General features: G+C 45.7%; 1 protein-coding gene across 1 annotated transcript in view; it reads left to right on the forward strand.

Moving 5' to 3' along the window:
- The window catches only part of LOC133372632 (calcium/calmodulin-dependent protein kinase type IV-like), a 265,900-nt gene extending 247,058 nt beyond the window's left edge, over positions 1–18,842 (forward strand). Inside the window, exons 8-15 of the mRNA XM_061601509.1 lie at positions 1,933–2,015; positions 4,199–4,271; positions 8,296–8,386; positions 10,487–10,561; positions 14,836–14,911; positions 17,337–17,463; positions 17,779–17,931; positions 18,298–18,842. Of these exons, the coding sequence (XP_061457493.1) occupies positions 1,933–2,015; positions 4,199–4,271; positions 8,296–8,386; positions 10,487–10,561; positions 14,836–14,911; positions 17,337–17,463; positions 17,779–17,931; positions 18,298–18,594 (975 nt within the window). The 3' untranslated portion in view covers positions 18,595–18,842. The remainder of the gene's footprint in view (positions 1–1,932; positions 2,016–4,198; positions 4,272–8,295; positions 8,387–10,486; positions 10,562–14,835; positions 14,912–17,336; positions 17,464–17,778; positions 17,932–18,297) is intronic.
- Positions 18,843–26,955: the final 8,113 nt, after the last annotated feature.

Genomic DNA, 26,955 nt, shown 5'->3' on the forward strand with positions numbered 1-26,955 from the left:
CACGTGGGAGAGAGCAAATGGCAGGTGTGTGGGGGAGAGAGAAAGTCTGATGTCTTGGGGCAAAGTGGGGAGCAGATTGGGGATGAGGGGGGCAAGCCTGGCAGACTGAACTCAGGGCCGAGAGGCTGCCCCCAAGGCTGCAGTGCCAGCCTGCCTGAGCTGACTGCTCTAATCGCAGTGGCAGCTGGTGACCATTGGGGATGGTGGGATGGAAATCCTTGCCTTCTCCTCCTTCGTGAGTTCTCCATTGGCAACACTGAGACTGAAGGGAAGAGCTGTAGTAGTTAGAGCACTTGCTTTGCATGCAGAAGTTCTGCGGTTCAATCCCTGCTGGCATCTCCACGTATGGGGCATGTCCCCTGCCTGCAACCCTGGAGACCTGCTGCCAGTCAGTGTAAACAGTACTCAGCTAGGTGGACCAATGGTCTGGCTCAGTAAAAGGCAGGTTCCTATGAAGCTGGTAGCCAGAGTAAGAAGGCGGGCAGTTGGGGGCTGGCTAAGGGCAAGGTGAGGGTGGTGGAGCGCTGCCTCATTCACCTTCCCGGATTAGCTTTCGCTGCTTAACAGCCAATCCCATTTCACCAAGCCCAGATGCAAAGCTTGCTCCGCTGTCCAAGGAACTCATCTGCTAACTTTCTGCTCCCTGGGACCTTTCCACCTGCCTTTGATTTGCGGTTCCTCGGAACTGGAGGACTACCCTCCTTCCCCATCAATGGTAGGTTACTCTCTTACGTGAGGGCTACATCCTGTGTGCTCCGCGTGCGCTGTCAATGTCTGCAAAGCCTTCCAGCTGCCAGATGCGGGGCAATCCCCCAAGATCATATCCGTCAAGGAACAGGTTGCCGCTCTAGAAAACAGAGGTTGATTTCTTGTAAAGGGAGAGCCGTTGTGGTTTTGGGGTCCTGGCCATGTAGAGAAGAGGCGCAGGACTGAGGATCTGGACCAGTGGAGCAGGTCGCCCTGAAAACTAGGTTTCCAGGTCTTCATTCTCCAACATCTCTGGAGCTTCAGGTTCACAAGGTGCAGCTTGGTGGCATATGGAGCTAAGTGCAGCCCTCCTGGCTCAGGCCCATCTAGTCCAGCATCCTGTTCTCACAGTGGCCAACCCGGTGCCCATTCTGGGAAGCCCTCAACCTGAACGCAACAGCAACACTCTGCCCTTCCAGTATTTCTCATTGCTGGTATTTGGAAGTGTAGCGCCTCTGTGAAGACAGAGCATAGCCATCATGGCTAGTAGCCATTTACCGCCTTATCCTCTGTGGATCTGTCTAATCCTCTTTTAAAGCCCTCCAAGTTGGTGGCCAACATGGCTTCCTGCGGGACCGGATTCCAGAGCTTAACTCTGCAATGTGTGAAGATACCCTCAGTTTTATTAGGAGAAATTTGCATGAAGCAGGAAAATTTTCACGAGGATTTAAAAAAACAAACACAAATTGCTGTAGAAATGTGGAGAACTAAATTTAAGGTTGGAAAAAGGAGAAATGGACAGACCTCTCCATCCCAGTTCCCAGCCATACCAGGAGATGCCAGGGATTGAACCTGCAGGGGCTCTACTGCTGAGCCCCTAAAAATAAAGTTTCTAGCCCTCATGGTTCTGAATAAAGGACAGATTGAAACAGCGACCTAGGAAGCTGGCTTATCCCATCTGCTTAGCTGCCATCTAGCTCAGTATTATCTACACTGGCTGGCAGCAGCTCTCCGTGGTTTCAGACAGAGTTTACTTCCAGCCTTGCCTGGAGATACCGGTGATTGAATCTGGGACCTTCTGCATGCCAAACAGATGCTCTGCCCCTCAGCTACGACCCTTCCCCTTGTGCGTAGGTACATGTGGGCACACGCACATATAAAATCCCCGGCTCCTCAGTTGTCTTTTTTATATTTGGAGGCAAGCTTGCCTCAGCTTTATATATTCTTTCTCTCTCTCTCTTTTAGATCAAACTCAAAGAGATCTTTGAGACTCCCTCACAGATCACCCTCATCCTCGAGCTGGTGACAGGTGGCGAGCTCTTCGACAGGTAAGCGGTGAGAAACCGTGTGTCGGACTGGCAGGTTCTTAATCAGAGGTGACAAATTGCGCCACAGAAGGCGCAGAGGATGGTAATTTGTGTCAGAGCCGCCGCAGGGAAGTTGTGCGTCTGTTGGGAGAGAAGGAACACTTTGTGGAGGTCATTCTCAGCCCTCACTGCCAATCCCTTTGCTGCTCTCTACAGATCCCCCCAAATCGCTATTCTCTCCCCCCCCAAAAAAAGTTCTGCTTACACTAGCAACAGAAAAAGAATGCACTGATGTCTATTACTCACACTACCCAGTTACTGACAGCCCTTCTTCATTTCTCCAAATGTGGGAAGGGTCTTTAGACATGCACTTTGCTCGTGGGGAGGAACAGTTTTGTTTCATATGCTTTAGCAGGACCGAGTCCCAGAATTATTTTTTTTAAAAACTTAACACACAGGTTTCAAGCTTTGCCCCCAGTTTAAACCCCTTTGTGCATCTTCTCCTGTCACTAGATGAGTAAACAAGTTCATGCCCGTTCTTAAATTTTGCTGACTTTATTTGTATGGCTAGAACTACTCCATACATTGGAAGCACACTGGCTTCCTTCAAAGAATCCTGGGAGCTGTAGTTTGTTAAATAGTTGGGTGTTAGAACACATTAAAGCAGAACTGTCACTAGAAGCTAAAATGATGGAACTGAGGTTATCCTACTTTGGACACATCATGAGAAGACATGATTCACTAGAAAAGACAATAATGCTGGGAAAAACAGAAGGGAGGAGAAAAAGAGGAAGGCCAAACAAAAGATGGATCTATTCCATCAAGGAACCCACAGACCTGAACTTACAAGGTCTGAACAGGACGGTTTATAAGAGATGCTACTGGAGGTCACTGATTCATAGGGTCGCCATAAGTCATAATCGACATGAAGGCACATAACAACAAAAGCAGTTTGTTAAGGTGCTGGGGACTGTGGCACTGTGAGGGTTGAACTACAGTTCCCAGGATTCAGGGATTTAAAGCCCTGTGTTTTAAATGTGTGTTAAATGTGCTTTAAATGTATGGTGTGGATTGATAATTATGTTGATAATTGCTTGAGATTCAATTGTGTACACTGCTTAGGGATTCTTTGGTTAAGCCATTATTTGTTCCTCTAAATAAAAAAAGCTAAATCCATGACAGCAAATAAATTCAAAGTGGGGGGTGTCTTGGGGGAGCCACAAGAAACCTCTCAAGGGCAGATAAAGTCTGTGAGCCACAAGCAGGTCACTCCTGCTGTAAGGGGGGTGGACCCTCACTAACCTGACTGATGCTAGCCAATTTAGCCAAAGGGTTGCTGTCATCATTCCAGGCAAAAACTCTGTACCTTTTAGAAAGCAGTGTTTGCCAGGCGAGCATTCAACGAGCAAAGCTTCCCCTGTGCAGTGATAAGAGGGTTGCACCTGTTGAACTATTGCAACATCACTAGTGTGGTGTAGTGGTTAGAGTGTTGGACTAGGACTTGAGAGACCAGGTTCGAATCCCCATGCAGCCATGAAGCTCACTGGGTGACCTTGGGGGCCAGTCACTGCCTCTCCGCCTAATCCGCCCAATCACAGGGTTGTTGTAGGGATTAAATGCGGGGGGGAGAACCATGTTTGTATGCCACCTTGAGCTCATTGGAGAAATAATAAATAATAATAAATAAATTATTGCAGTGGGAGTCATACTCACAAGCAGACCCCTTGAAATTACTGGACTTAAGTTCAATGAATTTTGAGAATCAGATATTGTGTCCCATATATCCAAAGTCTCCTTTCTCTCTTTCCACTGGTACCAAAGCAAACATCAACACAAATTCACGCCAGCGGCAGCTTGTAGTTGCAACGTGGTGACGTGGTTAGAGTGTCAGCCTAGGAAGGCCTGGGAAAGAGCAGGGTTCAAATTCTCCCGGGTCAGCTCACTGGTGACTTTGAGCCAATCACCATCGCTCAGCCTGATCCACCTCGTAGGGTGGTTGTGAGGATAGAAAAAAATGGGGGAAATTAAAATAAACATTAAAACAAGGAGAAAAAGGCCTGGTTCTTCATCTGGTTTCTTGTTTATCTCTAAGCTGCGGGCTGCCAACAGATAGCAAATGTAATTCAAAAAGGTTCCTAAGTAGACTAGCTGGTAACGGACAAAAAGATGGCAGTTTCTGAATCCTGTCCTGCTCGCTCCCCCAGGATCGTCGAAAGGGGGTTCTACAGTGAGAGGGATGCGGCTCACGTGGCGAAGCAGATCCTGGAAGCTGTTTCCGTAAGTCACTCAAGGCCTTTCCGGTTTGGATTTTTTAAATCTCTCTGTATTCCTTGGAGGCCTTCTCTCCAAATAAGTGTTACTCAGAGAAGGCCCATTGAAATCAATGGAGTCAGCCATCTCCATTGATTTCAATGGAGCATTAGGTCCCATCTGCACTATGCATTTAAAGCAATTTTATTCCACTTTTAAACAGGATTCCCTCCAAAGAATCCTGGGAACTATAGTTTGTTCAGAGTGTGGAGAGTCATTAGGAGACTCTTATTCCCCTCACAGAGCTACCATTCTTGGAGTGGTTTAACAACCAATCCCTCTTCCCAGGGGAACTCTGAGTATTGTAGTTTCCTGAGGGGGGGGAATAGGGGGTCTCCTAACAATTCTCAGCACCCTTCACAAACTACAGTTCCCAGGATTATTTGGGGGAAATCATGACTGTTTTGAAGTGGTGCGGTGCCACTTTATGGCGCAGATGGGGCCTGAGTTAGATACGATGCCCGCCCACCCGCCCGCCCACCCACCAATACCACAGAATCTGAGATTTCCTAGGATGTGGGATAGACCAAATTCTGCCCCCTCCTCAACAGCTCCGTTTCTGTGACTGGAATATATTTTATGCACTGCCTTTGCGTTCTCGGACATTTCAGCTTCTCTGCTGGCCTATGCAAGAGAGCGGTTGCCTCTTTCTACGTTCGTGGTGTGTGTGTGTTTCATATTCCAGTTTTATTAACTGTCACTGTCCGTTAAAGCTCCCTGTCTCCCGATCTCTGCAGTCGGGAACCTGTGAAATTAAGATGGGCACCAGCAGTTGTTTGCCTGGGTGAGAGGAGCAAGTGAGGAAGCAACTCCCTGGGGACCCCCATGTGCCCTACAGAACAAAAGGCGAGCGAGAAAGAGGGAGGGGGCCTTGCAGTGGGGAAGGACAAGTTAGCCCTGTGAGAGTTAATAGCTGCTAGACACAAACACACGCACACGGCTCCCAGCTGACCAATCAGCTCCAACCTGGCTCCAGCGCCAGGGATCAGCTGACTTTTCGAGGAGATCAGCTGACACTCCAGGCTGTCTAAAACCTGAGCCCATAAGGCGCCGTTTGTTCCTCGGTGTCACTTAATGTGAGGAGCCAGAGATGGAGTGAATGTGGGCAGATGAGTGGGGGAGAATTAGGGTGGGCGAGAAGTTTTGTTCAGTTCGCATTGCCAACCAAACAGCGTCGACAACACTGCATATGTAAGTGTGCATCAAAATAATAGCATCCATGAGTCAAAATTGCCTACAGAAACGGGTTTGTTAGGAGAAATTTGCACTCTCTCCACATTTCTGCACCAGTTTGGAATTTTTTAAAAAAAAAATCCTCATGAAAATTCTCCACCAATTTAGTGCAAATTTCTCCTAATGAAAACATTTTGGTAGGCAGTTTTGACTCATGGATGCATTTTTGCGAGCTGTTTCTCATTACAGGATGCATTGTTAGTTTCACTCACACATTCATTTTTTTATGCACGCATTCCCCTAATATATGCATTTTTGTAAACATTGCTTGGGCGATGAAATGCACTGCAAAATTTGATCAAGTGCGAACTTCAAAGAATGGCTGTGTTTGGGTGCTCATATTGTTTTGGAAATTCAGCTTTAAATGAGAACTGAATTGAAATTCTTCTCCATCCATAGTGGGAATGTATATATGGGTGTTTGTAAGCCATCTCTGTTAGCTTTGCGTCGCCTACTGAAGACCTTCCTCTTTCAACAAGCCTTTTAAGTAGAGACCTTATCCCAGTCTGCGTCTGTGTTGGAATTGCTTTTTGAGATATTTTTAAAGCTTTTTTTTAAAAGATGTTTATAAAGATGTTTTAATATATTTTAGTCTGTTTTTATGATACTTTAGAGTGCTTTTAGTGTTTTTGCTTGCTGCCCTGGGCTCCTACTGGGAGGAAGGCGAAATATAAATGTAATAAATAAATAAACAAACAGTAAATAAAGAAGCAAGTGAGGTGGGTGAGAGGGAGAGGGTGAGAAAAAGATTGTGTGTGTGTGTGTGTGAGAGAGAGAGAGAGAGAGAGAGAGGGAGGGAGGAAGGGAGGGAGGGAGGGAGGGAGGGAGAGAATGAATGAGTGAAGTTTGTGTGGGGCAGAAGTTTTGCTCCATAAAACTGGATGAAGATTAAACTAGGATAGGCATCAGATTGCAGCATGTTTGGGCAGAAGCTGTTTCCTCTGATCTAAATTATGGCAGGACATAAAAAAGAGGATGTATATATGCAGACGCTCAGCAACACAGACAGAATATGAGGTTGGTCACTCTTTCTCAGTAGTAAAGGTCAACAGGAGGCTTGTTTCCGTGGCAACCAATGGTATTCTCTTTTTTAAATGAGGTGGGAAAATCCTAAAGGAAAGCATCCCACCTGTTCCTCTATGGAGAATGTGGCCCTCCCGGCAAGGAGCATGAAGGCGACCCACAGCTGAGTTAATGAAAGAAATTGCAAGGGTTTGTGGGGGTCTCGAGGGGGCGAGGTGTGCAGGAAAAATGTAATTCGGCTTGGATCGCTTTGACCAGGTTTTGATAACGGCCGGCCATCTGATGTCTGGGTACGAATTATCTCCTGTGCTGAAATCTGTGGCCCTGACATGTTGTCTGCCCAATAATGCTAGTTGCTGGGGGAAGCAGGGAGGGAGAGTTGCTCTTGCACTGAGGTCCTCCTTGCGGGCTTCCCAGAATGGGCATCTGGTTGGCCATTGTGAGGGCAGGATGCTAGACTACATGGGCCTTTGCTCTGAACTGAAAGGATCTTCATATATACTTTGCTTTACTCTTTTTAACCTTCCACCCCCTCTCTACTTTATAAAACCAGTGAATGTTCTCCAAAAAGCCAAGCCTTCTAGATCAGAACAGAATCCTTTTCTATGGGGCTCAGCCCTCTTGCAAATGGACTGGCTCAGCTGTGTTGCAAAGCCTTTTGTTTGGGGCAGAGGGGAGTGTTGCTTCCATGGTAGTGTGTTTTAGTAATCAACCGGAAGCAGAATGAAAAGAACAGGTGCCACACAGCACTTCATATAATACCGTATTATGCCGCAGTGTTCTTTCCTCGTGGCCAGGATCCTGCTGTAATGTTTACTCAGATGTAAGTCGTGTTCAGCAAAAGTCCCTTGCAACTTTAATTATAAGCTTCCTCACTGCAGCTTCTGCCTCCAATTGCTTCCTGTTCAAGGAGGCTGCGGGATGATTGGCGGATTGTTCTTTAATTGGTCAGTTCCTGCTCCCCACATTGTGTGCATGTGTGTCTTTAATTAACAGTTTTGGGGGCTTTTTGGCTTTTTTAAATTGTAAAACAGGGTTATTTCAGGGGTTTGTTTTTTAAAAAGTGGGGGGAAGGAAGGCAGTAATTAAATTAAAGCTCCTCTCCTCCACTCCAGTGAACAAGAAGTAACTAGTTAAGGTATGATTCATCGATGATGCTACAACCAACCTGAACGGAAGCAAAAGCTGCGAGAAGGAAGCTACTAAGTAAAGGCACAGAAGCCCTGAAAAGCCTCAGTAGCACTTTGCCAGTCCAATCACTGAACAATCTATAGAGTTTTACATGATGGGGAGAAATAACAAAAAGTCAGGTGGGGGGTAGAAACAGGAAGACAAACAGAAAACACCTGAATGCAACAATTTGGCAACAACACCTGGGTTTTCTGTGGAAAGCAGGTGAACAACGAATGGCAGGTCCAGGCAGATGCATCCCCTTAGGGAAAGGGCAGCAACTCAGGGGCAGAGCATCTGCCTTGCATGTCAGAGGTCCCAGCTTCGATCTCTGGCAGCATCTCCAAGTAGGGCTGGGAGATGACCCAGCCTAAAATCCTGGAGGGCTGCTGCCGGTCTGTGTGGACAGTACTGAGCTGGATGGAGCAATGGATCTGACTCAGTGTAAGCCAACCTCCTAGGCTCCATGTCTAGTCTGGAAGCAACCTTAAGCTTTCAAAAGCACGGAGAGCCAAGCGGTTTTCCTGCAATGTTCACCCGCTTTCCTCTCTACTGTTTTCTGCAGTATTTGCACGCAAACGGGGTGGTCCACCGCGACCTCAAGCCAGAGAATCTCCTCTACGCAGATCTGTCTCCGGATGCTCCTCTCAAAATCGGTATGGCTGGGAAAAGGAGGGTTTAATCCCCCCCACAAATGATGCAAAGAGCAAATGTTATGTTTACTCTTTCAATGCTTCCCTGTGGCCCCTGTACTTGAGGAGTCCCATGCTCTCTCCCTGGCCCCTTCCTGCAACCTCTAGGCCTCTAAGGAGGACAGATGGATTGGGTTATCTATCTATCTATCTATCTATCTATCTATCTATCTATCTATCTATCTATCTATCTATCTATCTATCTATCTATCTATCTATCTATCTATCTATCTATCTATCTATCTATCTATCTATATCTCCCTCCATCCTCTGAATCTCTCTCTCTCTCTGTATATATTCTGAAGATCTAATCTATCTATCTATCTATCTATCTATCTATCTATCTATCTATCTATCTATCTATCTATCTATCTATCTATCTATCTATCTATCTATCTATCTATCTATCTATCTATCTATCTATCTATCTATCTATCTATCTTATATTTCAAAAAATCTCAGTGGTTTACATTTCAACAAAAATCAATATAAAATCTACATTCAATACAGTTGCCAATAATTATGACAATCCACATTTTAAGTAACATAACTGAGCAATAAATCTCTAAGCAATGTACATCACTGAAGGCAAAGTGAATCATATACAGAACAAAAAAAACAATGATAAAATATATCTAAATATTCGCACGAATGTTACAAAACAAGCATTCTCACATCTATTCACGCAGATCTTTGGCACACTGGGCCTTCTCTGGCAAGATCTCACCTGGAAGCAACCATCCCAGCAGGCTGCCTCAGTGGGGGAAATGGGGAACAGGGCTAGCCCCACCTTCAAAAATGTGTAGATTAGTCAAAACTACATAAAAAACACCGTTCCGTGCACCCCAGTCTCCAAGTGGTGAGAGCCTTCCACAGGTTCCTGTGCTTTACCCAGGGTTTGGTCTCCTTGGAATGAAAGTCAGCGGAGACTGTGGTAACTTATAGGATGTATGGGTTTTATTTACACATATATACAATCTGAGCATAATGTGGAGGTGCTCACAGCGTCAACAGTCAAACAGAGCTTGCTTTCCCATCAGGCTGGTAGGGAGGCTTCCCAAAGCCATGATGCAGAGAGCAGGCCTCTCTGTGTGTCTTCCTCATTCCCAGCTTCTCCCAGGCTGCGCTATAAACAAACCTCTCTTTAATGCTGATTTTTATATGTTTATATGTTCTTAATGATATGTACTTACTTTTATCTGAAAGCCGCCTTGAGTTCCAGTTTGGATAAAGGGCGGGGTATAAATAAAAATAATTATAGTAATAAAATAAGAATAATTTGGCTCCAGGATGGGAGGCGGTAGGGGGGAGGCCTCTCGGCAGAAAAAGTTCCAATAGCAACAGGATCTTTCTCAGCTGTATTCTTACATATGCTAATGGTGGCCACTTGGCAAACCCATTAGCTAAATCAACAAAGGAAACAAGTCTGACCAGAGGAGCAGGTTTCTTCCCCAGCAGAGGCTGGAAAAGGGGGTTCATAGAAATCATCCATCTCAACCCCCAATCCCATAATCATACGTTTATTAGAAGCAATTTCCACTAAAATGCTATTGCGTTTTCTTGAGGATTTTATTAAAAAAATGACCCAATGCAAATTGCTGCAGAAATGTGGAGAACTGAATTTAAGATTTAAGAGAGGATGGAAATGGACAGATCTTTCCATCCCTAGCTACAACTCCCATCAATCCCTAAGCCATTGGCCATGCTGTCTGGGGCTGTTGGAAGATGGAGTCCAGCAACCTCTGTAGCCCAACCTCAGGTTTCCCTTCCCTACTGTATAGGATCGATGAGTTGTTGCTGTTGTTATATGCCTTCGTTTACGACTTATGGCGACCCTATGAATCTTTTGGATATATTCATAGGGTTTTCATGGTAAGAGGTATTCGGAGGTGGTTCACCATTGCCTTCCTCTAAGCCAACGGCACCCGGGATTCCCAGGCGGTCTCCCATCCAAGTGCTAACCAGGCCTGACCCTGCTCAGCTTCCGAGATTGGGCATGTTCAGGGTAGTATGGCAGTAGAGAGGCAGCCTTAAAAGATGCACCCCCTGTCTGTTTTGCTCCAGGTGATTTCGGATTATCCAAGATTGTGGATGAGCAGGATACTATGAAAACAGTGTGCGGCACTCCGGGATACTGTGGTAAGCAGGAGAAAGAAGGAGGGGAAGGAAACTCTAGCCTATGTATCTTGCCTATGAAGGCCCCCCCCGAAATGAGGACTTGGTGCCAAGAGGACGGGAGATCTAGAGCCCCTGCACCTTTCGGCCAGAAGAAGGCCCATAGCATAGTGACAGAGCATCTGCTTTGCATGCAGAAGGTCCCAAGTTCAATCCCCAATGGCATCTCTAGGTAGAGCCAGGAGAGATTCCCTGTCTGAAACCCCGGTGAGCTTCTGCCAATCAGTGTAGACAATATCAACCTAGATGGATCAGTGATCTGACTCAGTATAAGGCAGCTTCCTCTGTTTCTAGGAATGGAGAGGCAGGCAGGAAGGCACAGGGATGGGATCAACAACTGTGCTCAGCCGTGGGGAAGAGGCAGAGGGATCTGCCTTGGATGCAGACAGTCCCAGATTCAGTCTTCCGGGTAGGGATGGGAGAAACCCTGAAGAGCCACTGCCAGTCAGTGTAGACAGTACTGAGTGAGATAGAGCAAGGGTCGGGCTCTGCATAAGGCAGCATCCCTGCTCTCCTGAGTAAGGCCCCGATTGATCTGAGATCCCCTTCTGCTGTTCAACACTTATCAGGGAGATTCTGGGTGGAGAAGAAGGGCTCAGCCACATGGCGATTTAGTGTCTGGTGCTATTTGCATCCCGTTGTAATTCGCCTGGTTCATATGACTTTGCAGGCAAGTACAAGCTAGAACACAGTTTTCCCCTTTAAATCCATATCAGCCCAATCCAATTATAATGCAAAACCGAAAGGAAACACCATCTCAGCTTTGCTGCACTCTTCCGTGTAGGCACTTTGAGTCGATTTTTTTTAGTGGGCGGGCTCTCTTATGCCCTGTCGCCGGCTCCGGCTGTCTCTGCCACCTGCAAAAGCTGCCTACTTTGCCTTTCACTCACTCCCCCCCAATCAGTTTCATACAGTTTCATGTCAATTGCACCCCAGCTCTCTCGGGCTTCAGCTGGGAGGGGCGTGCAATTCACAAGAAACAATGAAACTGTCAAAAAAAACCCTCCCCTTCTCCCGTAGCAATGTCTATACTCTGGAGGGAGTAAACATGTAAAATTGGGGTGGGGCCAAAAGGAAACAGTGACACTAAACCTTTCAAGAGGAACACCCACTAGCGTGAATGGAAAACAGCGGATTGGAAGGTAGGAAGTGTAAACCTTGCATATCTATTGCGATGGGAAAAGCTGCGTCTTTAATACGAAGTTTAACTTGCTTGTGAATGAGCCCGAAGGTGCAAAGAGTTTGTGTCTCCCTTGGGAAATTATAAACCATGGGTTGTATCCCAACGTTAGTCGTATTCAGAGTAGATGCCGGGCAGCTTGGGGTCAATTGCGTCTCATACGAAGACTGCAACCCTACCTTCCTGTCCACCAGCTCCCACTCGTAGTACATGCTCTGGTCACCTCTCGTTTAGACTACTGCAATGCGCTCTACGTGGGGTTGCCCTTGAAAACAGTCCGGAAATTACAGCTGGTACAAAATACGGCGGCTCGTCTACTTACGAACACCCGCCGTTATGATCATATTACCCCAGTGCTGTACAATCTACACTGGCTTCCAGTTATTTTCCGGGCTCAATTCAAGGTGTTGGTATTAACCTATAAATCCCTGTACGGTTTCGGCCCAGTATACCTGATGGAGCGCCTCCAACGTCATAAATTGTGCCGCCCTACAAGATCTGCCACTCAGGGCCTCCTCTCAGTCCCGTCAACTAAAGTGATTGGGTTGGTGAGGACTCGGGAGAGGGCCTTCTCTGTGGCGGCCCCCACGATTTGGAACTCCCTCCCAATAGATTTTCGACATGCCCCTTCCTTATATATATTTCGCCGAGGCCTGAAGACTTGGCTTTTCCATCAGGCCTTTATGAACTTGAGACTTCTAAGGTGAACTAGCTTCAGAATTGTATTACTGACAACTCTACTAAATATTGTAATTTTGCATTGTGCTGTACTGGTTATATTGTTTTTATTGTATCATATTTTACCATGTATTTTATCGTGCTTTATTGTACGCCGCCTAGAGTGGCCATTGGCCAGATAGGCGGCCTATAAATTAAAGTTTATTTAATTAAAGTTTATAAATTAATGGGGGCAATGCCCATTGGTTCCAAGGGGTCTGCTCTAAGAGTCGTATGGCTGGAACCCACTTCCTGCAGCCTATAACATGGTGCCTGGTCCCGCACTGAATTGCCATTAGGGACATCAGAAGTCGCAGATTCTAACTCCAACCACTGGCCCATCTAGCAAGGTTTATTTTAATATGCAGCTTTTTGTCACATTCAAAAAAGGCGTGCAGTGTGAAGTAAGTTTTTGTGCAGTTGAGCATATGGGGTTTAATAAGGAGCTAGGTAGTTTCTTAAAAAAGAACGAGATGAGAAAAGATAACAAGAAACAGGAAATGAAGATGAATACTGGTTCCTTTCAAATCTTCATACACTACTAATCAGTGCTTTTCCGGTAAGAAACCCGAGGTTCCAGTACTCCCATATTGACAAACATATGATGAGTGCCAGCACAAAATGGCTGCAATAGGCAGCCAAAAAGGAGGTGCAGGTCCTCCATACTGGTGAGGGCTGTCACAAAAAAGCCCTGTTAATAATACATTATGGGCAGAGCTTGGAAAAGTTACTTTTTTTGAACTACAACTCCCATCAGCCCCAGCCAGCATGGCCACTGGACTGGGCTGATGGAAGTTGCAGTCCCAAAAAGTAACTTTTCCAAGCTCTGATTATGGGACAAATTACTTGACTAGTTTGGGGGCTGGCAGTTTGATGGCTGCTTGTGCAATAGGAAAATAAGTTTAGAATACGAACCCACCTGTACACTACGTTCAAGATCAAAGGCCCTCCTCCGGGTGCCTACTCCAAGGGAAGCTTGGAGAATGGCAACAAGGGAGAGGGCCTTCTCAGTGGTGGCCCCCAAATTGTGGAATGATCTCCCTGACGAGGTGCGCCTGGGACCAACACTGTTATCTTTTCGGTGCCAGATCAAGACTTTCCTCCTCTCCCAGGCATTTTAGCATGTGTTCTATATTGTTTTACATTTTTAAATTGTGTTTTAAATTGTTTTTTAAAAGATGTATTTTAAATTGTATTTGTTTTTAGTTATTGTAAACTGCCCAGAGAGCTTTGGCTATGGGGCGGTGTACGAGTTTAATAAATAAATAAATAAATAAATAAATAAATAAATAAATAAATAAATAAATAAATAAATAAATAAAATAAGCTCAGGATGCTCTACACTGACGGGCAGCGCCTCTCCAGGCTTTCAGGCAGGAGTCTCTCCAGGTCCTACCTCGAGACGCCATTGAGGATTGAACCTGGGACCTTGTTTGCAAGCAGATGCTTTGCCACTGCGTGAGCTATGGCCTTTCCCCATTTTTCGGTCTGTACCAGGGGGCATTGCTACACCTTTTGAAATGTTTTCATTTGCACTGTAGTTCTGTTATTCCATTTATGAATCGCTTCCCATCTCAAAGCAATTTCACCATAGAAGCATCAGCAATTAAAAACGATGCCGTCATTTCACATATAAAAATGATTATAACAATTCTTTTCTTTAAAAAAACCCACATATATATTTATTTCATTGTTTTGCTGTTTGCCGCCCTGGGCTCCTTTGGAAGAAAGGGCAGGATAAAAAATTAACAAGGGTCATAATAACCCCAACACACCACTCCGGAAGCCCCCTGGATTTAAAAGGGGGCTCAGATGGCCCGGCTGATCTGTGGGGCCCTGGGCTCCTGCCCCCCTAAATCCTGTCTTTACAGCGCCCCTGACTCTAGGACTGTAAATCAGTGAGCCCTGCAAAGATCCACGCCCGACCTTCCTTGTTCCCCCACCCCACCCCAGCTAAGTTTTTCTCCCTGCTCTGAAATCTCCCACACATGCATCCCGTCTCTGCCTGCGAGTCCCATCAGGGAATAAGTGGCAAATGAAGAACATGGCACCATCTCCACCTCCTCTCTGCCTCTTCCAAAGGGCCCAACCTGTCAACACCTTGCATTTCCCTCCCACAAACAGAGGCAGGTGTGAAAATGTGGAGATGGGGTGGGGACGGGGGGGGGGGAAGGAACACGGCCGACCATCTGAAATGCAGTTAGGAGCATTTGTGTGCTCAAAAAGAGCTCTCCGTGGGCAGACAGAGGCAGGCTGGCGTGTGTGTGGGATGCCGCGGAGGCATATGCCAGCCATCTGCTCGCCTTGACTGCAATGTTATTTTATTTTCCAATGCCTTCAGCGCCTGAGATCCTTCACGGTTCACCGTACGGCCCAGAAGTGGATATGTGGTCCGTCGGCGTGATAACATATATCTTGTGAGTAATGTTGAAATCCTTTGATGCACGGCGCCCGTTTTCGTCGCTCCTTCCCTCTCGTTCTGTCTCACCCCTCTTCAGGCTTCATCTGTACACAGCCCATGGATGAACCATCTTTAGCTCCCTGTCCCAATTTTTGATCTCTGGTTTCTCGACCACCCACCGCCACCAGACGTTGGCCTGGTGCAGGGGTGGGGAGACCTTTTCAGCCCGAGGGCCACATTCCTGTACTAAGCAACCTTCCGGGGACCACACACCAGAGGTGGACTGGGCCAGAGGCAAAATTTGGGCAGAGCAACGAGTGTGAATTTTGCCTTGGTGCAGTTGCTTAGTTTCTACTAGGGGTGGAAGGCTCTGTCCTTTTCACCCCTCTCACTGTCTCGGCGGTCCAGTCTGAAATTTGGTGCTCCACGTTTCTGCCGCAACCTGCAAAGGGGGAGGGGATCCTCATGAAAAATCTTCAGCGTTTTAGTGAGAACTCCTAACACATTTTTATAGGCAGCTTTGGCTAACATTGGAGAGACAGTGTGGTGTAGCGGTTAAGGACGACGACCTGGGAGACCAGGGTTCGAATCCCCAGGTAGCTATCAGGCTCACTGGGTGACCTTGGGCCAGTCACTGCCTCTCAGCCTCAGAGGAAGGCAATGGTGAACCCCCTCTGAATACCCCTTCCTATGAAAACCCTATTCGTAGGGTCGCCATAAATCGGGATCAACTTGACGGCAGATGGTGGGCACGGCCAATCCAAATATGCTGGGTTTGGCTCAGGGTTGTTAAAAAGGTAAAGGTGTCCCCGCACTTTTAGTGCGAGTCGTCTTCGACTCTTAGGGTGACGTCTTGCGATGTTTACTAGGCAGACCGTATATATGGGGTGGGATTGCCAGTTCCTTCCCGGGCCTTTCTTTACCCCCCAGCATGGTACTCATTTCACCGACCACGGATGGATGGAAGGCTGAGTGGACCTCGACCCCTTTTAGCGGAGATTCGACTTCCTCCTTCCGTTGGAATCGAACTCCAGCCGTGAGCACAGCTTTCGGCTGTAGCCAAGTTGAAAGTCATGGAGCCCTGTGGCTTTTTGGTTAAATATTTCTGCAGCAAGCAGATTTTTAAAAAAAATATTTTCCCCCCCGACTGAATGGACATCAGTGTGGAGGATAGCGAAGTAGTAGCTGATGTGGGTTTCTGTCTCTTTGTGTGCGTGTGTGTTTAAATTTATGTTGCCGCAAAGGAATGATGAACCTGAACAACATCTGAATACAAACACACCCCGAATCTCAGAAACATTCATCCATCTGAAGAGCCTTCAGGCGGTTTAGGGTTCTGCAAGGAAAGGCGCCCAATTAATGAAGCCATGGTTGATTAATCAAAGGGGTTTTGTTGATTAATTGATGACTCGGCCAATTGCACTTCAGTACTGTGGGCAGGAGGCGGTACTGTTGTTCTGAAGCCATAACTATTATTTGTGTGGATGCCTGTTGAAATGATAGGGACCCTGTAATCACCAGCATCACAAAAACAGACCAGGAACTAGACACACTTTATCCAGGACTGGTGTGTTGTGTTCCCAAAATCAAGCCCTAGTTCCCCAGCGAGTGGTCCCAGAGTTCTAGGACTGAGCCCTTGATGGTCTTAGAGTACAAAAGGTGAACAGAAACCGTAAATATGAGGCATTCGAGAAGCAGCTTTAACTTCAATTCCTACATTGAGCAGGGGGGTGGACTTGATGGCCTCATAGGCCCCTTCCTGTTCTACTATTCTATGATTCTATACCTAAAGGACTACCTTTCCCAATATAAAGCTGTCCAGACCCTGAGATCATCATCTGAGGCCCTTCCTTGCATTTCACCTCCAAGGGATCTCGATCCCATGAGTACAAGCAATCTCTCTTCGGAGAAGGCAGCTCATCTAGGCCATTATGCACTTGTACTCTCCTACACAGCCTCCCATGGACCAAAGCTAAAGGAACCGTGCAGTTCCAGGGCATGCACAGAGTGAACTGAGCTCCTCAGTAGCACAGTGCAGAAATTGGATCCTGAGTGGAAAGGGGTTGCGTATAGAGCAGTGAGTCATGCAGAGGCATAATGGGCACCCTCCACTGAGGGCAGGTAACTGTCTGGCACATTTATATTGGGAATGGTTGAATGATCCAATCACACCTGAGACAGAGACAAGGGAGAAATGTTCCCTGCCCAGGAGATGCTGATGGGAAGAGACTCACGCAGAGAGGTAGTGAGCAGACTCTTCAGGTACTTTGGGCTCACGGGAGGCTTTTGTTAATTTTGGGGATTACTACATCATACATTGATCTGTATGCATGGGTCTACTTATCACCACCTCAGTATTTTATGTAAACTGCTTAGGAGTTTTTACGATTAAGTGGTATACGACTTCTGTGAAAGAAAATTAAATAAAATAATTTTTTCAGGCTTTGCGGCTTTGAACCTTTTTTTGACCCAAGAGGAGACCAATATATGTACAGCAGGATCCTAAACTGCGACTATGAGTTTGTCTCTCCATGGTGGGATGAAGTGTCTCTCAATGCCAAGGATTTGGTGAGTTGTTTTGAGCCCAGCCTAGACTGGCAGCTAGCCTGCATGGAAGGACTTGCGTTTGTGCACAAGAGGGATTGATTGTTAAACCACTCTGCAGATTGCAGTCTGGGAGGCGAGCAGGGGTCTCCTAACAACAGCACCCTATACAGACTATGGTTCCCCAGATTCAGTGTGGGAAGTTGTGACTGTTTAAAGTGGTATGATAACGCTTTAAATGTATAGTGCAGATGAGGCTCAAGCCTCCACCATTGCTGCTCCTTGCAGAATTAAGGCATCCAAGCCTCAACTACCCCTGGTTACCGCTGTTCCCTGCAGGTTCAGAAGCTGATTGTTTTGGATCCCCAGAAGAGGCTCACGGTGCAACAGGCGCTGGAGCACCCTTGGGTGACGGGCAAAGCTGCTAAGTTCGCTCACATGGACAGCACGCAAAAGAAGCTCCAGGAATTTAATGCCAGGCGCAAGCTGAAGGTAACAGCCAGAAGCGACAGGGAGTATTCACATAGGGATGAGGTCAAAGCTGCAGCCTCTAAAACAGCCACTATATTTGCGTATGTGGTACACTCCTCTTATTCCAGTTCTTTTATCACACTTAAAGGTGAATCTACCAAATACAAGCACTGAAACACAGCCATCCTTTGTCATTTGCACTTGTATCAATTTTGCAGTACAGCACTCCAGGCAACCAACATCTGCAAAATGCATTTATTAGTGGAAAATAACATACCAAAAATGCATCACGTTAGGGGAATTTGCTTTGTAAAAATGTGCATATTGGGGGGGAAATTGCGCTAACATGCAATGCTTCTTCTTCTCTTCCTAACTTGTTTTACGCAGGCTGCGATGAAAGCTGTGGTCGCTTCCAGCCGTCTCGGCAATCACGGCCACCACGACAGTTCCAGGAATGGACGGCATCATCAGGATGCCCCCAAGGAACCGGGCCTGGTCCAGGGAGCGGAGAGCACCCTCCTCATCGAGGGCAACGTTTACAAGAAGACGCCCTCCGGGGCCAGCGTGCAAGACGGGGGTACGATGGAGCCTCCTTCGGCCACCTCGGAGAAGCTCGACGCTTTCCAGAGCGAGAGCCACGGTGCCGCGGCAGCGATGCTCAATGGCTCTGGCTGCAAAAGTTAACCCCTGCAAGAGCCTGGTTGCTTTGCTCCTGCCGGCTGTTGAAGGGGGAAAGTCTGTTCCTCATCACCGCAGCAGACAGACCAGAAGAAGGAAGGAAGAACAGAAGTGACAAACAACGCCGTTTGCCAGATTTGAGACGGTGTTCTCAGATGAAGGAGCAACCTCTCTCGAAAGCTTGCAGACATTATGAGGAAGTGATGTGATAGCATTTCGCTTTGCTTGCAAAAAAGCCCTGAAGAGCAGTTTGTCCTCTTATCATTTCACCATCATCGCCCTCTGTTTATCTCGCAGTCCCCCTCCCTGCCAAAGGCTCTTTACAGAACAAGGCTATCGCAAGAAGGCAACGGAGTTGGTATTTTAAGCTAACAACCTCACGAGGCTGGACCAGGCCAGAGGGCCATCTAGTCCAGCATCCTGTTCTTACAGTAGCCAACCAGATGCCCCACAGAGAAGAAGCCCACAAGCAAGGCCTGAGTGCAATCTCACCTTTCCCTACCTGAGATTCCCACAACTGGTGCCCATAGACAGACCATCTCCAATAATGCTCAAAGTTGCAAAAAAAATTTTTAATTCTTTATTTTGACGAAGAGCCTAATGAGTTTTAGCCAAATGGCCTTTGTTAAGAGCTTGTTCTCTTTTTTTTTACTTTTTCCAAGAAACAAACCAATCTGGATAGCTTCTGTCCAAACTAAGGCATTTATTGTTTGGCATCTTTGAGAATTATTTCTCCTTTTGGCTCATCAATCGTTGGGCGCTTCCTGTTCTTGGACCTTCTCCAATAGCATACAGAACCTAAGACCTTAAGAAGAGCCAGGCTTCTGGTTCAGGCCAAAGGGGGGGCATCTAGTCATAAGAACATAAGAACATAAGAACATAAGAAGAGCCTGCTGGATCAGGCCAGTGGCCCATCTAGTCCAGCACCCTGTTCTCACAGTGGCCAACCAGGTGCCTGGGGGAAGCCCGCAAGCAGGACCCGAGAGCAAGAACACTCTCCCCTCCTGAGGCTTCCGGCAACTGGTTTTCAGAAGCATGCTGCCTCTGACTAGGGTGGCAGAGCACAGCCATCATGGCTAGTAGCCATTGATAGCCCTGTCCTCCATGAATTGGTCTAATCTTCTTTTAAAGCCATCCAAGCTGGTGGCCATTACTGCATCTTGTGGGAGCAAATTCCATAGTTTTACTATGTCCCTGAAGCTGTCTGCAGTTCTGATTGCTTGACCACAAAAATGACCACAAAAATAGTATTCTAGAGGTGGAAGAGGTAGAGAAATGGGCAACCAAAATGATCAAGGGTTGCAACATTTGGGGATTTTTGCTGTAGAGAAAAAAGCTTAGAGGAGACATGACAGACGTGTATGATCACACCAGACATTTAAAGCACATGCGACACAGATGTAAAGCACACGGCTTCCCCCAACGAATCCTGGATAATAGTTTTTCCTCACTGTGCTACATTCCCAGCACCCTTCATAAACTACAACTCCCAGGACTCCTTGGAGGAAGCCATGTGCTTTCCATGTACACTGTGGATGTGCCATAAATGTGCATGGTGTGGAGAAACTGGACAATACCCCTGGATTTAGCAGGGAACTTACACCTGGTATAGGAAGAGGGAGGGAAGTAGCTCTCACCAATTTGCACCTGTTGCAGGAAAAACGTCACTCGCTAAACAGTTTGTCTGCTGGGCTACCCTAAAACAAGGAGGGCAGGGCCACGTTTCTCCTTTCCTGAATTAAACGGCGACCTTAATTCTAACAGACTAGGAAACTGGGGAGGGCTGGCAGTGTTGGAAGTGGGGCAAGAGCAACTCCTGTTTTGTTGGTGCTGCAGAAGGAAGATAGAGTTTGGGTCCTCCAGACGGATAGGCCTGTTTACCTTTATCTGTGTTTCTCTGACTGTCTTCCTTCTGTCGCTAGACTGTGACATCTTCAGGGAAGCTTACCTGCCCCTCGTCCTTCTGCCTTTTCCACTCCTTTGTCCTCCGACTGTCTGGGAGAGAGGAGACATCCCTTTGTCTCTGCTCTCCCCAAGGGCGCTATGCTCCAACTTAGTTAGTTACTAACAACTTAGTTAGTTAGTCCAGCGTCCTGTTCTCACTGTGGCCAACCAGCTGCCCCAATGGGAAGCCACCTGCAAGGAGGACCCGAGCGCAACACCAATTGTTCCCTCCTGGGGTTTCCAGCAACTGGTATTATTCAGAGGACACTGCCTTTGACAGCGGAGGGGGGAACATAGCCATCATGGCAAGCAGCCTTTGAGAGCCTTCTCCTTCATGAATTCATCTAATCCTCTTTTAGAGCCCTCCAAGTTGGTAACCTTCACTGCCTCTTGTGGGAGCAAATTCCATCGTTTAACTAGGCGCTGGCTGTGTCAATAAGCACTTTATTTTTGTCTGTCCTGAATCTCCCAATGTTCTGTTTCATCTGAGGACGAAACTGGGGTTCTAGTAGTACACTAGAGACAGAGAAAAATGTCTCCCTGTTCGCTTTCCCTTCACCGTTAAAACAATGAATGAATGAAAAATACACCCTTCAAGTGTCGCAGCCGCAGACTGATAGCGATATATACATTCCTGATACAAATCTTGCAGTGCATCCCTGTTCCTCAGGAAGATCAGGTCAAGCTCTTGGTCTGCCCAGCTCCATATTGTCAGCTCTGACTGGCAGTTGCTCTGCAGGGGTCTCAGACAAAGCAGGCAAAGCTTTCCACTTGCTAGCTGGTCCTCTTACAAATGCTCACAATGGGGACTGAACATGAGACTTCCAGCAGACAAAGCTGGTGCTCTGCCACTACTTTCCCTAGAATGGAGCCTCAACTTTAGAGCCTGCATATGTATCCCAGAGGTGTTGGATGCCACTTTGGTAACTCGGTCATCGTCATACTTTTTGTGCTCCAAGAGATGGCTAGCATACCGGAAAGAATCAATTAATTAAATAATGCAAGGCTCCAGGGCGTCTCACAGTTTCCCCTTCAAACATCAGAGAGAGGAGGTTCCCCACTACTTCTCTCATTGATGCCCTGCTAAGGCCACGTCTTGCCTCCTTCCAAAGGCAGGTGGTTCTGGTGTGTCTATGTCTGAATAGGCGTGTGCTCAAAGCATTCAATAGCTCCCACTGCAGAGACACAGCAGAATTATCTGCCCTGAGAGGAGGCTTGCCAGTGTGTCTCTGCATGCTGCATTGTTCCAAGCCAGCTTTCGCCAACCTGGTGCCCTCAAGATGTTTTGGACTACAATTCCCATCAGCCCCAGCATCATATGGATGTGCTGGCTAGGTTGCTGCAGTTGCATTGGCTCCTGGATTCTCCCTATCCCGTCTCTTTGACAGGATTTTATAGTTTTACATAAGAACATCTGAAAAGCCTGGCTGCTGATTGGCCAAAGGGGGCCCATGGAGTCTAGCATCCTGTTCTCACAGTGGCCAAGCAGATGTCCCAAAGGGAAGCAGGACCTGAGTGCAACAACAACTCTCCCAAATTGTGATTCCCAGCAAACTGGTACTGTATTCAGGGGCATCTTGCCTCCAATGGAAAGAGAACATAGCCATTGTGGCTTGTAGTAGTCATTGATAAGCATGCACTAATAATTCATATGTGTGTGACAAATCCGCCGCAGCTGAAGTTAGCCTAGATAACAGGATGCCCTTGTGGCTGGCTGGTTTCGCTAGCGAGCAAACATGTTATTTGTAAATGCCCTCCATTCTCTTTGAAAGACTAATCAACGCCCCTCTGAACCATCACTTACTCTTCCCAGAAGAATAAGGATTTCTAAGTGTTTGTACTACAGTATTCTTTTGCAAGTGTCCGAATATGAGAATAGGCATATTAAAGACTTCTAACAATAACAGACTGCCAACACAACGTTTTGGTTGAAATCCAACACTTTTTGTCTAATCGATGCAACATTTTGCTATGAAACATTGCCTGGAATCCAAGGGCTAAACGTCAGCTCATTGCTTATAATGATCTCGGTTGAACCCAGAGAACAGCTTCACCCATCTCAAACAGAGAATAAAAACCAAGTTTTCCATTCCTGCAATCTAACAGTGAGAACAATCTGCACTGTTGTTTACTTATGTTGTGACACTGGAAAGCAATCGAGCGTTGACAGTCCAGTGAGAGTTTTTGTTACATTGTTAAGGCAGTTTGCTTTCTGGGAACTTCAGTTACACTGTTAACAAGCTTATGAATAAGAAATCGACAAGGCACTAGTTGTGGAGTGAAGGAAACTGACAAAGGTATTGACTGAAATTGGTTTTGATGGATCTTTGGACTACAAGAGAGTCAGTATGGGACCGGGGAAACCCAGGAATAGATTCCACACATAGGGTTGTATCCAACTAAATTCTACTCAGCATAGACACACTGAAATTAATGGATCTAAGTCATGTCTATTAACTTCAGTGGGTCTATTCTGAGTAGTACTAACATTGGGTACAAGTTACTGCTCGGGTGCTTAAGATTTAAATCCCATTGTCTGTAGCTGTGTGTGTAAATGTAAGGATGTAAGGAACAGTATATTTCTGGTTAATGTATGCATCCCATCAAGACATCACGTCAAAGGGCTTGTGGAGACAATGGTGTTTTTCACTTTTACCAATGTACATTTTAGAGGTGCAGTTTTAAAAAAAAAAACACTCCCAACAAATTGCACAAGTTAAAACGTTCTGAAGTTGTGCTACAAATTGCACAAATGAAAAGTTCCACAATTGATTTAACGAAAGTGACAGTCAGCCATGTTGGCCTGCAGAGGCTGCTGGGAGTTAGAATCCAACATCAGGAGGACACCACATTGGCTACCCCTGGCGTGTGGTTAACTTTTTAGAGTTTGTTTCCTGCTTTTTGGGAAAAGAGGTGCCTCTGAAGTTTGTACTTAAGCTTGCAGTCCGAGGCCTAGTTGCTTGGTTTCAGCCAACTAAGCTTGGAGTAGACCCATTGGAAATAATGGCCGCATTTGGGTCCCAGGCATGAAGTTGACCTAACAAGAGTCAAAATCAAGTACTGTTTAGAACTGCATGCTAAAAATCTGCAGTTAGTGAAATTTACTTCTGAATAAACATGCATAGGATTGCACTGTAAATAAATTTCATTTTTTTGACCAGTTTTCTCCACCTCACCCCATTTCATCCTGTAACAGGGACATTGGGGGGGGGATTTATTCTGTTTACAAATTCAGGTGGTAGTGATCTCTCCCCCTCCCCCAGACACAGGGTTGTATCAAACATTAGTTCTACTCAGAGCAGACCCACTGAAATTAATGGATTTGATTAAGTTAGGTCTATTAATTTCAGTGGGTCTACTCTGAGTAGGAGACAACCCATTGAATGTAGATGTCAAAACTATATAAGCGTGCATTTTGTCTCCCCCACTCCAATTAATGTAGATGTAAAACTTTTGAGGAATTTTTTAATAGTGCAAAAATATTTGAGGGCAGGCGGAAGGGGATCTGACATTCCAGATCTTTGAATTCAGTCTTTTCTTCTGGAACTGTTCTACATTTCAGCCAAAAGGGCTAAAGAAAAATGAACAGAAAATAAATGTATGAAGCCTTGGTGGTCTTCATCTCTTTAAAGGGCTGACAGTTAACCCATCTGTCTCTAGAGATTTTATTTTTTTTTAAAAGAACACACCCAAAGAGAAAAGAAGGCTTAAAAAAAAAAAAAGTCACAGAACAACTGCTGTGATCAGACTTGTGTTATTCACCATAGTGATGCCCCAGGCAACTCTCAGATGGCTTCCTACGCAATTCATTATTTTGTGCCCCTCCAGACTGGTGGGTTTTTTTGCAGGTCTATTTCTGCAGCATGCAATAATGGTGCACTGGTGGTGAATTTATAGAGGGCTGCTTTTACTTCTTTGGGAGCAGGGTGCCTATGTCTCCAGGATCCTATGAGCCAATCTCTCCAATCCTATGAGCCAAAAAGGAGAGTGTGTTAGCTACTGAGAAGAGTATTCTAGCATGCTGATTGGAGCCAGTCAGAGTGACAGGAGGTGAGTCAGCCACTGAGAAGACTTTTGTCATTTCATTTCATTTATTATACTTTTATACTGCCCCATAGCCGAAGCTCTCTGGGCGGTTTACAGTAACTAAAAACAAATACAATTTAAAATATATCTTTAAAAAAACAATTTAAAACACAATTAAAAAATTTAAATTAACACACTCCCCTTTCATGCCAATTGGCTCCTAGGGATGTCTGTTTTTGTGAGAGAAGGCATTAACAAGGATAGAGAAGAAAAAAAGCAGTGTTCAAACCTGGCCACGTTATCCACCCTGAAATTTTTGCAGGCACAAACAGTATTGAAAGCAAGATTGCGTATAACTGCCCAGATACCATCATGAGCACAAATAGACATGAATGCCCAATAAAAAGGATAAAGAGGCCTCAAAAAAACCTGAATGCAGCTCGATCAGGTATGAGCTGGCTGGCTGAGGTCAACCTGGTTCACAAACACTATTACAGCGTACGTTATAGGATTCAGTGTGCTACTGAAGACAGACAAAGCAAACCCTGTTTTCCCAGTGGCAAAACATTATCCAGATGTGTACCAGGCTGGAAGAAAACATATCTGGTTGCTTGTAGCCAATCCCGGAAAACATAATAAGAGTGATTTTTTTTCCCCTGAGACCTGGGATGCTGCAATAAAATATTGTAGCGTGAAGTCCTTCTGCTTAGTGTCCCAGGCAGCCAGCCATTACTGGGGATGGAAGGATCTGTCAGTTTCAGTTTTCTCAGTTTCTCATTTTTCCAATCAGTTTTCCACATTTCTGCAGTATATTTATTTATTATTTGTTTATTAGATTTATATCCCCCCTTCCTCCCAGTAGAAGCCCAGGGCAGCAGCAACTCATTTTAAAAAAATAGTATGAAAACTCTTCCACATTTTTGTGTGGTTTTCTCCTAAGAACCACATTTTTGTATGCAGTTTTGACACATTTTTGCAAATAATTTCTCCTAATATGCATTTTTGTATTATTTTCACTAACAGATTTATTTTAATGCACACTTTTCCCTAATATGTGCATTTTTGTAAACATTGGTTGATTGGAGAACAGCACTTTGATTTTATACCAGCTTTTCTCTTTTCCCCAAAAGGGGCCACTGAGATGCTCAGCTCCCACTCCTCACTAGCCTGTTTTGGGGGTTTCCCACACCCTTGTTTTTGTAACTAGATTTTTGTACTTCAGTAAACCTCGGGGCCCAGCAAGCCTGCCAATACCTTCCTCTTGCACATTGGTGTTGTTTTGATAACATGACTGGTGTCGGCACTCACACCTGAACATCAGAAATAGCAGGAACAATTGTGTGTTAACAGAGGATTGGAATGTGACAATAATCTGTACATAAAAATATTTAGTGGTGTAGATGTTCCTGATTTACCTTCAAAGCCTTTTGGCTCTTGAAGCATGTCACTCTGCATTATCTTGTTGAAATCACAGCCGCTCGTTTTGAAAGAAGTGGGCGTGAGTCTTATAGATGTGTGCGTTTCAGGTTAGCCTTTCCTAATAATTTAGCAGTTCAACCTTTTTGATGTTATAGGTACATGTGGAAGCATACACCTGTTAATAAAAATATCTGTAATTAATGTGTATGAATCTTTTCTAATGAGGGTTGCATCACTGATATCTGTGCTAGGGATGGAAAGATCTGCCCATTTCACATCTCTCAGTTCCTCATTTTTCCCATCTTAAAATCAGTTCTCCACATCTTTGCAGCAATTTGCGATCTTTTTTTTAATCCTCATAAAAATTCTCCAGCATTGTAGTGCAAATTTCTCCTAATAAACACATTTTTGTATGCAGTTTTGACTTAAAAGCTCTCCCTTTCCCCAAACGTCAGAATTTATTTCATAACAGGGGTTCCCAAACTGTGGTCCGCAGCATGTCTGTGGGTTTGTGGTTGGAGAGAGGAGACCGCCCACCCATCACGCTGAATATTCATGTTGATTTTTACTTGCTTCTCTTATGATACGGTATTTACAATCTGAATTCTATAGAACACAATCAAATGCAGTACAAGAAATACAAATTCAACTAAACATCATACAGCCTCTAGGACAACACACTGCAATGGCTACTATAGGCAGAAAAATCTTTAAGTGGCCTGCCGAGACCCCTGGCAATTTTCAGGTGGTCCCTGAGAGGAAAAGTTTGGGAACCATTATTTTATCATTTTCTCAAGTTAAACTGGGTTCTGGGGCTGAGACACAGAGCTGAAATAATTCAGGAAAGGAACAGGAAAACCTGCTTGATCCCTTTGTGGATGCCCCCTTTCCCATGAGTTACGGATGAGGTTTGCTATCTGATTACATTTAGTTTTTCAGTTTAATTATTTAGTTATTATTTGACTGATATCCCGTCCT

Source organism: Rhineura floridana, chromosome 18 (genome assembly GCF_030035675.1).
Source record: "Rhineura floridana isolate rRhiFlo1 chromosome 18, rRhiFlo1.hap2, whole genome shotgun sequence".
NCBI classification, from domain to species: Eukaryota; Metazoa; Chordata; class Lepidosauria; order Squamata; family Rhineuridae; genus Rhineura; species Rhineura floridana.